Here is a 12,260-nt window from a genome sequence, read left to right as displayed (position 1 = left end):
CACTCAATGCAATTTGAATCGATTCTGACACATCACAATAGTTTCAATCAACACAGGAAGATTTAATAATGTTAACCATATTGTACTTACTAAGGCAGAAAAGTAGACTCATACATTTTATAAAGATTGCCAGTAACAAGGTTGAAACATAAAGAAGGCCTTCAGTTCACCCTCAGCAAACTGGAAAATTAAATTAACCATTAGTTCTCCCTCCCGCAGTAGTCTGGCTAATTGAGGCTTATTATATTAGGAAATATCTAAACTATGCCTGCCTTGATAGAAAAGAAAAATCCTTGGCTAAAGAATTCAGTTTATAATTTAAAATTACATAAGGTTTCTTCATTTCTATCACCTAAGGTACATTTTTTTAAATGAAATGTTGGGTTGGATCAGGGAAAAAAATAGAGAGCTTAATTAAACTATTTCAATAATCAATACGTATAAAACAAATTACAAAGGAGACCAAAGACCTACCTCCCCCAAAATCCCAGGCTCGGATAGACTCACAGGTGAACTTCACCAAACTTTCAAGGAACAAATCTTATACAAGTTGTACCAGAAAACAGGAAAAGTGAAAGGTGCCTAATTCATTTTATGAATTTAGTATAATCTTGATTCCAAAGATATAGGATAAAGAAAATTACAAATTCATGTCACTTATGAACATAGATAGCAAAGAGTAAAATATTGACTGAATGTATCAGTTTAAATATTTTTTTAACGTTTATTTATTATTGAAAGACAGAGAGAGAGCGTGAGCAGGGGAGGGGCAGAAAGAGGGGGAGACACAGAATCTGAAGCAGGCTCCAGGCTCTGAGCTGTCAGCACAGAGCCCGACGCGGGGCTCGAACTCACAAACTGCAAGATCACGACCTGATCTGAAGTGGGACGCTTAACCAACTGAGCCACCCAGTCTCCCCTGAATGTATCAGTTTATCAAAAAAAATAACGCATCAAAATCAAGTGAGGTTTAATCCAGGAATGAAAGAATGGCTCAACATCAGAAAATTAATACGATTGCCCACATTGCACACATATAAAAGATAATTATATAATTATTTCAATATTTTCAGAAAAAGCTTTTGAAAAGGGCCAATACCTATTTATGATAAAAACATTTACCAAATTAAGAATAGAAGCAAACCTCCTTAAATTGATAAAGCTTACATACCAACATATTATAACAAATACATATTTATACTCGGTGGAGAAACTTTAGATGCAATTCCTTTAAGATAAGGATCAGAACAATAATATTCCCTACATACTAATACATACCATGCTACTACTACCATTAATATACCTTAATGCTATCTTACAGAGGACTAGGGGTCCTGGACAGTATTGGAAAGGAAGAAAAAAACATGTGTAAAGATTCAAAGGGAAGTGTTGAAGCTTCCGTTATTTTCAGTAGATACAATCATCTTTCTAGAAAAAATCAACAGGAATTATAAATTATTATCAGTAATAAAAATTCTACAGTGTTGCCAGTTAAAGATCAACCTGTAAAAATTAATAGTCCTTCTTAGACTATATAATCAGAATTAAGCTACCATTCATAATAGAAACAAAAACTATATAACTCTATGGAGAAAACTTTAAGACTGTTCTGAAGAGCATAAAATATGTCAGTAAATGGAGAGCTGGTTCATATCACTTGAGTAATATGATAGGATATTGTAAAGATGTCAGTAATTCCTCAAAGTAAGCCATATAAATCAAATGCAATTTCAATCAATATTCCAGCTAGATTTCTTTGAGGAACTTGGTTAACTTACTCTAATATTTATGTGAAGGAATAAAGATTCATGATTAATCAACCTTGAATAAGAGTAAAGGGGCACCTGGGTGACTCAGTCGGTTAAGCATCCCACTTTGGCTCAGGTCATGATCTCACAGTTCAAGGGTTCAAGCCCCACGTTGGGCTCTACGCTGATAGCTGAGAGCCTGGAACCTGCTTCTGATTCTGTGTTTCCCTCTGTCTCTCTGCTCCTCCCCTGCTTGTGTTCTCTCTCACAAAAATAAATAAATAAACTTAAAAAAAGAGTAAAGATAGGGAAAGGGCTAGTCCTATTAGAGACTGACATGGTACAAAGCCATTATTGTTTTAAGTGTAGTTTTGGAGTAAGAACAGACAAATTAAGCAATGGAACAGATTGGAGACCTTAGAGACAAATTCAATTGTTTGTGGAAACTCATAGGATAGAGGGAAAACCATAAATCAGTAGGGAAGGGACAGATAATTTAGTAAAAATGTATTTGGGAAATCTGGTCAATTCTACAGTGAAAAATAAAACTGGATCCTGCCCAACCCCATATCATTGGTAAACTGCAGATGAACTAAAAACCCAAAGATAAAAGATAAAATTAGAAAGTTAATCCAAGAAAATACAAGAGTTACCTTTGTGACCCAGGAGCAAGGAAAGAATTTTTAAATAAAACTTCAGAAGCACAAATCACATTGCAAAAATGACAAAAGAAAATGTGTTATTAAGTATACTATTAAGTATAACATTATTTACTATTAAGTAATCTCATTACATTTTCAATACTGACACATAGGATTTTTTTGATGTTTAAATTTCTATAATTCTAAATTATAGAATTAAATTAAATTAAATTAAATTTCTATAATTCTAAATTTCTATAATTGCATATCACCCGACTTTTGGTTCTGCCTCCTCTTCTTTCTGCCTATAGTTTGGACATTTTTCTGCTCATTTTTCTGCTCATTACACCTTTCTGGTGTTGGTGATTGGTGGGGGAGAGGAGGAGAGAGAGAGAGAGTAGGAAACACAAATGTGTCCCTCTCATTACTTAGTAGTAAGACATTAATACAAAATTTGGATAAAATTACATTAATAAGATTTCACTGAGCAACAAACTAAGTAGCTATTTAATAAATAGTACAATTCCAAGGTCTTTAATGGAAATCATAGTAGCCATCCTCAATGCATAGTCTATGTGGAGATTTGAGGTGAACATAAGTAAGATAATTAGAAGAATATACTATGAAACAACATACAATTAAATTAAATACTGTGGTACAGAGGAGAGCAACACAGGAATTCAGAGTAAAGAAGTTTGGGGTTAGATAGGGAATGTTTCTTGGGGAAGTGGGTCTTGAGCCTACCTTTGAGGTTTAATAAGCTTGTGTTGAGTGCCTCCTGTGGGCCAGGTGCTATGCTGCTCAACAGGGACTCAGGTGAATGCTCTAGAAATGTATGTATGGTTAGGAGTAGGAGGGACAGAAGCAGTAAGGCACTTGATTGATGAGGCGATCTACCTTGGGGAATACTGAAAAACAAAATCCAACTGGCAAGATGAATTCAGATGAAAGAGAGTTTTGAGGTCACAGAATTTGTATTTCATTCATCCACTAGAGATATTTACTAAATGCATATTATGTACCTGGTTCAGAGTTACAATTACAAGCAAAGAAAAAAAAAGTTTCCCTGTCCTTATGGAATTACAAATAAATGTAAAGTTACAACTATGTCAAATGTAAAGGAAAGAGATACAGTGCTGTCAGACCATAGGATAGGGATAGGAAAAGCTTCCATGAAGAAGTTATGATTGAGTTCTAAAAATGAGTAGACAAAGGTTGTGGGGTTGGAGAATCAGTAAAGCATTTCAACAAAAGTAAAAGGAATTACAAGGGGAAAGACCTCATGGTAAAGAAACATAATGAGAAATAAGGCTGAAGGGACCAGATCACCCAGGACCATTTGTCAACCTTTGAAGATTTTGTCTTGAGCCCAAGAACCTTGAAGAGTTTTCCACTTAAGTGCATAGTGTCATGATCAGAAGTACATTTTGAAAAGATGCCTGTGATCACAGACTGCATTGGAGAGAAGAAGGAAGAGATTTGGGGGTGTTGAGTTCTTTTATTAGTCATACTGGAGCTGCTACAACTGGGGATTGCAAAGTAATAATGCAAAGAGATCAAAGAGCAAAGGCTCAAAAGATATTTAGGAATTAAAACTTAGGGGACTTGTGTTACCTTGGTAGAAGGAACACAAAGAAAAGATGTCAAGGATGACTTCCAGGTTTCTAACTTGGGAACAGATAGTGATGCCATTCCCTGCACGAAGGTCAGGCTTTAGGTGTGTTTGTTTGTTTGTTTGTTTGTTTGTTTGTTTTTGTTTTTTTACTTTTCTTTTTTGGGAATGGGGGAGAAGTTCATGAGTTTGGTTTTACACGTGTTGAGTTAGAGATGTCTTCGAAACATGGAAGTGGAATTGTCATGTCAGGAGCTAGTGGTATAAGATATATTTTCAGAGTCAGTTATGTTACTGAATAGCTGGACGTGAATGAAAATCCTCTAAGGAGAAAATATAGGTAAGAGTATAGAAGAGAAGAAATATAAAAGAGAAAAAAGCTTAGAATTGAGAACAGTAAGAATTAACAGTGGGAGAATACAGTTGATGAATCTAGAGCCAAGGAAACTAGTGACAAGAGATGGGAGCCTAAAGCAGATTTGTCATGGTCAGAATGGAAAAAGGAATAACGTAAAAACCACTGCAAAGAAATAATTGGCAGGATGGATTAAATGTAGAGAATAAAAGATGGGATCAAAGTTGGGAGAAGAAAGAATCAGTGGTACCACTGTTAAAATACACCAACACAGACATTTAACTTCTTAAGAGCAATTAATATGGCCTAATTCGGAAGACATAAATTATGTTCAAAGACTTTGAAAATACATTAACTTTTTTGTGGTTGTAAAATTTCTAGAATAGCCATTTGACTAGAAGGCATAAAGGTATAGAGGTAGAAGAAAGGATGAACATTTGTTTAGTACTGAGAATGGATCTGCATTTTATGTTAAGCTACTTGGACGTATTTTCTTTTTCTTAAATTTTTTTTTAATGTTTATTTATTTTTGAGACAGAGAGAGAGTGAGAGACAGAGTGCGAGCAGGGGAGGGGCAGAGAGGGAGGGAGACACAGAATCTGAAGCAGGCCCCAGGCTCTGAGCTGTCAGCACAGAGCCCGACGCGGGGCTCAAACCCATGAACTGTAAGACCATGACCTGAGCCGATGTCAGACACTTACCCGACTGAGCCACCCAGGCACCTGTAACTACTTGGATGTATTTTCTTGTCTAACTGATAGAACCACTAATAATTGTTTACAACTTGGTCGGAGATGGTAAAGGGAGCTGTTTTAACACCCAGTGAGAGCACTGTTGGTTTATCTGCAGTTCCAGAGATTATTACATCTGGCAGAGCAAAACTTGGAAAGCCCAACAGAGGAAGAACCACAGTCTATATAAAATAAGAGAATGTATATTAACGCCTATTGTGTCTCATTGTGAAAGCAACACATAACCTCTAAATAACCTTTCTTCATTGTGTCTTTTGCATTACTGCTTACTCTAATATTTATCCTGGTGTGAAACTTGGGTGTAAGAAGTGCTCACTGTTTGAGTTGCCTTGAATAAAATGAGAATAGTGTGAGGATTTTAAACAGTCTAGATTAAAAGCCAAGTTTTACCTCCAATGCTATGCAAAAGTTTTACCTGTTTTGCCTAGCAAACATGGCATCTTTGTACACAAGCCTGAATCTCACATGTTGTCTGTCTAAACAAAGATCTTTTTCGGCTAGCCTAGGGGAAAGGAACTGAGAAGTATGCACTTTGGGAATGTCAGGCAATGTAGTATGGTGTTAAGGGGCCAGGCCCTACCTGTTCATTAGTCTCTATATGATTTCCTAACCTCTGTTTTTCTCATTTTATCTGTCTATTAAATGGACATACTTAGGCTACCTACTGCATAGGGTCATAAGGGTTATAAGGTTAAAGTAGTTAACCCTTCCAAGAGCAAGTGTTTGATGAATATTAATATGTTATTAAGATTATCATTTTTAAAGTTTTGTTAGAAACGTAATATTATGTAATGTTACATAATCGATGCAATCTTATTTTTCAAATCCAAATTGAAATTTAACTGCCATGAATCAGGAAGAATTTAAACATTATATATTGTAAAGAAGATGCTAGGCTGGAACATAATCACACTCAGGTATGAATGAATAACAGAATTACAGATGCATTTCACAAAATGGGACAAGTCATGAGTCTCACCCCACTGAATCACCCAGGACTGTGGGATTTCATTCGTTTTGGTCCCCTCATTATTTATGCTATATCTGTCCTTCTCTCCATCGGTCCTGTTCCTTACAGTCAGATACTTCTGGAAACTATGAAACCACGCTCTTGAAGATCTGTGGAAGAGATGACTGAGTGAAGAACGCAATCTCCGAAGGCCGCTGCTCCCACAACGGGCCTTTCCAACAGCTCTTACTCCTTTCTCAGAGTTTTGAAAACCCCAAGCAAGCGTAAACAGCAACCTGTTTTCCTAACACACACTTCCATCGTTCCATAATAACGACAAAAAGTGATTCTAGCAGAGCATCTCAGCATCATGTAGGAATTCATAAATGAAATTTTTAAGTGGTATTAAGGATCTACTAATACAAGATAAATTATATTTCAGCTTAGGAAGTGAGAACCTTTGCAGAATTCTAACACATTGAATGTGTAAGCAGCATTAATAAAAGCTGTTGCCTTTGTTAAAGGTAATTTGTCTGTTTTTTAGCCCATACCAACATTGTCTTGCTGGTCGCTAACAGTTAATGATATTTTAAAACGCATTTTTGTTATAAAAGCTATTGCTGCTTTACTTTATGTATTACCTTATTAATCGCATTTATCTTTAAGAAAGGAATAAAATGAATGTAATCCTGGCCTGCTCTTTCTAGTTGTGATCAAGCTATAGGAGTGGCAGTGCATGATAAGTTATTTCAGCCCCCGGAAAACATCTGCTGAACTATTAATCTAACCACTTCCTGTCAAAATGGCAAGCATGAATTGTGGTTGTTTCATGCTAAATACTACTTTCCCAGAATGGCTATGTAGAATCAATTCTTTAAAGTTTCTTTTCCTCTAAAATAAGTTGGCAAAACTATGCATTTAAAGAAAATCCTTCATGTTATCTTTGAAAGGGACCTAATATCAAATACCTTGACTAATATGAAATATATGAGGTAAAACTTTCCAGTTGGAGTTATCAGTCTGGACTTGAATAGAAATGATAAATGTATGAGAACTAAAAATAGGGATGTGTGAATCCAGAGCTTTTAATCAATGCATTCCACTGGCAAACATTCTGAGAACTTTCAGAAGGAGAGCAAATTATTTCTTGTTCTGGGATTTCCAGACTGCATACAGGAAAAAAGCACAAAGATTTAGAGTCAGGCACACCTGCCAGTTTTGACTTCCTGCCCTACCGCTTACTAGTTCTGTGACCCTGAAAACTTCTAAACCCTGCTAAACCGAAGTTTTCTCATCTGTAAAATGGTGATAATTATAGCACCTACCTTTCTCATAGGGTGTTTAAAAGATTAAGAAAGATAATGCCTTTGAAGCACTTAGCCCTATGGTTAAGTGCTCAATTACCAAGTTATTATTATTATTACCAAGCAACATCAAAACGACCATGACAGCGTTGCAGCATTCTTCAACAGACTTCGGTTTATCTACCACGTGCCAAGCTCTGTGCTAAGTAGGTATTGGATGCACCAAGGGGACTGAGACTCATTTCCTTTCGCCAAGGACCTTAAAATCTGTTCAGGGAGCATGGCGTGTGCATATAATCACAACACAAATGTACCACGTGCATTGAGGGAAATAACATTGTGTAAGAAACGGAAGTGGTATGGAGGCTGGATCAGTAATTCAGCCTATCGAAGGTTACAAACTCCACCAGTAAAGAAGAAGAAGAGAGGCTCTCCAGATAGCTGAGAGCACTTGCAAAGTCACAGAGTTATGAACTAGCACAATGTGTGCACAGTGCTACCCAAAGGTTGTGTATGGAGGCTTAAAAAACAAGGTGGGGGTATGGTGACCGGTGATAGGCAGGGGCCAGATCACAACTGTCTCATGCTAAAGAGTCTCAAGCAAGGGAGAGTCATGGATGGAAGGAGCATTCCAGGAAGATTTCAATCGGGGAAATGATGTCAAATTTTTGCTCAAGGGAGAAGGATGTTTGGGAGAAGAAAGCTAGAGGCAGGAGCTCCCTTGGCAAGTTCTCTAATCAAGTCTCGAAGTATCAGCCTGAGCTAAGATAATGGCAAGGGAGGACAAAAACCCATGAACACACTTAAGAAATGTTTAAAAGATAAAACTAATAGAATATGGTAATCAAGGTAGTTAGGTGTCAAGTTTGCTCCATGATTTTGGCTTGATTTAGTGAATGAGTGTCTCACCAAGCAGTAAATCATTACTAATACTCATTGAGTACTTACTATGTATCAGGCACTATGTTAAACAGTTTTGTACATGTCAAATCATTAATCCTGAAGGAACTTTACAATGTAGACACTAAATCACAGATACAGGAATGGAACCTTAGAGAAATTAAGGAGCTTGACCATTGGAAGAGCCAGGATTTAAATCCAGCAGCCAACTCCAGTGTCCAGGCTCTTAGCCGCTAATTGCCTTAGAATTTATCCTGCCTTGGGTTCACTGTTCCTTTCAACCCTGCAATGTAAGTTATTTGAATGCAGGGGTTTTTGTCTGTTGCATTCACTGCAATATTCCTAATTCTTAGAACATGCTTGGCACATAAAAGGCACATGATAAATCTTTATTGGGTGAATGAAGTTCTTTTTCCCCTACGCCTTTGACCTATATAAGTGAATTTAGGGCAGTTTTTTAAACATTTGTAGGTATACCTGAATCTCCGCTTCCCAGGCTTGGGAAAAGAAACTAACATCACTACACTAAAGGTAGACTTGGAGAAAAGTTCAGAAATTTTACCCATATGCAGAGCACTTCTTCCACACTACCCATCACTGTAGAAAGGAATATATTATGAAGCTGGCCAGGGTATTGGGACTTCTGGAGAAGCAACAAGTTCAAACACCTGTAGGCTCTCCTTTACTTAACATCAAGCTAAATTCCTGAAATGGCGTTACAAGATTTTAATCTTGGTCACATTCTCCAAACTCATGGAGAAGTAATCCCTACCCCCTTTGGATTTTGATACTAACTGTTCCCTTTTCCTCTGGAAAAATGGTTTGCTTCACTAGCACTCTCCCACATACATTTTCTTTCCTTCTTTCCTTCCTTCCTTCCTTCCTCCTTCCTTGTCTGTTTCCTTTGTCCTTCTCTCCCATTCATTCTTCTCTCTCTTTATTGATCTCTGTAATGTAATAAGCATTTTGGAAAGCACTCTCCAACATGAATACTAGGACCTTAAACTACTACCAACCACATGACCTTCCTCTGCCATCCTCCCTCCATCTCCCCACCTGACCTTTCATTTCGAATTACATGTTCATTGTCCCCTTGCTTTTTATATTATTTTTCATTCAATTTGTTTTTCTTTACTAATTAAGCCTCTGGGACTTCTTTTTTTCATTTAACATTATTTTGTAAAATGATATCCATATCATTGCATGTCATGTATTTTATTTATGTTGACTGTCACATATCATTCCACTGTGTAAAGTCATCATTCTAGGAGGCCACAAAGTTGCCCTCAAGGAAGTAAGGAAAGCATAATTTCATCTGGCTCCCTACCCCTTGTGCTTAAAAAAAAAAAAATTAACATTCATTTATATTTGAGAGACAGAGTATAAGTGGAGGAGGGGCAGAGACAGAGGGAGACACAGAATTCAAAGCAGGCTCCAGGCTCTGGGCTGTCAACACAGAGCCCGACTCAGGGCTTGAACCCACAAACTATGAGATCATGACCTGAGCTGAAGTCTGATGCTTAAGTGACTAAGCTACCCAGGTACACCACCCTCCCCTCCCTGCCCCAGGCTTCTTTGAAGCTATAGTGCCTCACTATGGCCACAGAGGTAGCTTTCATCTCCAGTCATGAAACTAGGAACAACCTGGATTTTTCTCTTTAATGGGTGCCGATCACCAATTTCCAACGTTGGGCGGGGGTTCCAACAAGCAATGCTCCACCACCAGCTGGATGTCATACAATTCAACTCAGTTCTATCAGCATCTACCTGGATTTAGCATTAGGTCTCATAGGTTAAGGGCTAGTCCCACAAGACTGCCCCCTGCCAACTTCAGATGCCAATCACAAGTCCAGGTTGTCATCTGTGCTTCTGACCCACTGCCTATATGGATCGGAGGTTCCTTGGGTGTGATTAATTTGCTAGACAGGCTCCCCGAACTCAGGGAAACATTTGTTTACACTTACCAGCTTATTACAAAGGCATATAATAAAGGATGCAGATGAACTCTAAATGGAATAAATGCATAGGGCAAGGTGTGTGGGAAGGGGCGAGGAGCTTCCCTGCCCCCTCCTGGGGCACCTGTCTCCCAGCACCATCACATGTTCACCAACCTGGAAGCTCTCTGAGCTCCATACAGTTGGGGTATTTATGGAGACTTCATCATGCAGGCATGATCAATCATTAATTCCGTTTTCAGCCTTTCTCCCTTCTCAAGAGAGTGGGAGGCAGGGGTGAACATTTTCAGCTTCTAATCACGGTTTGGTCTTTCTGGTGACCAGCCCTCATCCAGGAACCATCTGGAACCCTTCCAGAGTCTCCTCCTCATTAGCAAAGACCAAATATTAAAGTAAAAGACTTATCACTTATTGATAAGTCAATAAGTGATAAGAGTAAATAAGAGTCAATAAGAGTAAAAGTACTCTTATCACTTAGGAAATTACAAGGGTTTTAAGAGCTCTGTGCCAGGAGCCAGAGATAAAGACCAATATATTTTTTTTCTATTATCTCATACTCTTCCTTTCCCAGGGATTGACTGCATACTCTGTTACGACAAAGAACAACCATGAACCCATTGTAAATGCCAGTGTGTGTTCTATATCTCTAAATCCCTAGCCCAGTTCCCTATTCATAGTTGGTACATAATAAATTTTAATGACAATGATTTGTAAAGTGGGGTAATAGACCTTTTCTGCCAGTTGTATCAGATTGTTGTAAGCAGCGCAGGAAAAAATGATTACAGCTACCTTCTAAAGTATTGAATGTTACTCAAATGTAACAAAGAATTGTAGAGTTTATGTAGCATAATCAATTTTTGTTGTGTATATGAGTCAAGAACTTACTATGTTCCAGTACTATGCTAGATATTTTAGATCTCATTTATTCTCAGAGTTGTAATGTTATTTATCTATCTTAAGTACTTTATGGAACTAAGCATGGTTATACATATCAGTGTTATCCCCATTTTACAGATGAGGAAAATGAGGCCCAGATAGGTTAGGTTACTAGCCCAAGGTTACACAGCAGGGAGGCCAAGGTTTAGGATCTGGGCCTATTGGTGTCTGTGTGTGAGTGAGTAGGAGGAACGTGAGAACCTGAAGGAAGTGATGACCCCTTAATAGAAAGCTGCAAAGAGAAAGAACACTGAAATAATGAGAGACTCCCAGGAAAGCTCTCCTCCTCCAACCCTCTACTCTCATCCTTCTTGCCTCGCATGCATTGGACCAGCTAGTAGCTGCTCAATGCACAATTCTGATGATTGTGATGGAACATGGCCCTCTCAAGATGGAGGGTTGTTGTTAGTGATCCTTCCAAAGAACTACAATGCTTATTTAAATATTTAAATACAATTCAAAAATGAGAGGGGCAGTAGAGGGCACAGGCAGTGCCATGATTAAGTGCATGGGCCCTGGGGTCATGCTGCCCAGATCTGCGACCTTAGGCAAGTTATTTTACCTTGCTAAGTTACATATTCATCACCTTTAAATTGGGGACAATAACAGTTCCTGCCTTGTAAAGCTATTTTGATAAGTAGATGAGAAAGCATTTAAAAAGCATTGAGCATAGTACATAGCATATGCTAAGCCCTCAATGTTGGCTTAGATCATATTATCACAGTGTACTATTCAAAGGCCATGTTTTTATTGCCTTCAATTTCCACAAGGTGGCAGGTCGAGTTCAAAGTGGACCCCACGGCTCTGTGTCCCAAAGGTGAAGTCTGCTTTAATTGCTTCAGAATAACTGGGCCAAATCTGAACTGTTGGAAACATCTTCATTATATTGTCCATAGAATATTTGTTATGGTCTGGGCATCTTACTGTTGTTGTAAAATTCTTAATGGAATATATGGATCATTTAACTTAATCCTCTTGTTTCTCATGACTCCCAAGACCATCTGCATTAACTCTTCCATGGATCACCTGCCCAAGTGAGTACATTCAGGTCGTCTCAGCACACTCCAAGTTGAGGCCCCGAGGACCGTGAAGAAGAGAGAATCAGCAA

At 38.0% G+C, this 12,260-nt stretch overlaps 1 protein-coding gene across 1 annotated transcript in view; it reads left to right on the top strand.

Moving 5' to 3' along the window:
- The window catches only part of ANXA3 (annexin A3), a 53,000-nt gene extending 46,250 nt beyond the window's left edge, over positions 1 to 6,750 (top strand). The window contains exon 13 of the mRNA XM_042936113.1: positions 6,187 to 6,750. Within this exon, the coding sequence (XP_042792047.1) occupies positions 6,187 to 6,246 (60 nt within the window). The 3' untranslated portion in view covers positions 6,247 to 6,750. The remainder of the gene's footprint in view (positions 1 to 6,186) is intronic.
- Positions 6,751 to 12,260: the final 5,510 nt, after the last annotated feature.

Source organism: Panthera leo, chromosome B1 (genome assembly GCF_018350215.1).
Source record: "Panthera leo isolate Ple1 chromosome B1, P.leo_Ple1_pat1.1, whole genome shotgun sequence".
Classification (NCBI taxonomy): Eukaryota; Metazoa; Chordata; class Mammalia; order Carnivora; family Felidae; genus Panthera; species Panthera leo.
This window is presented reverse-complemented; position numbering and strand designations above follow the sequence as displayed.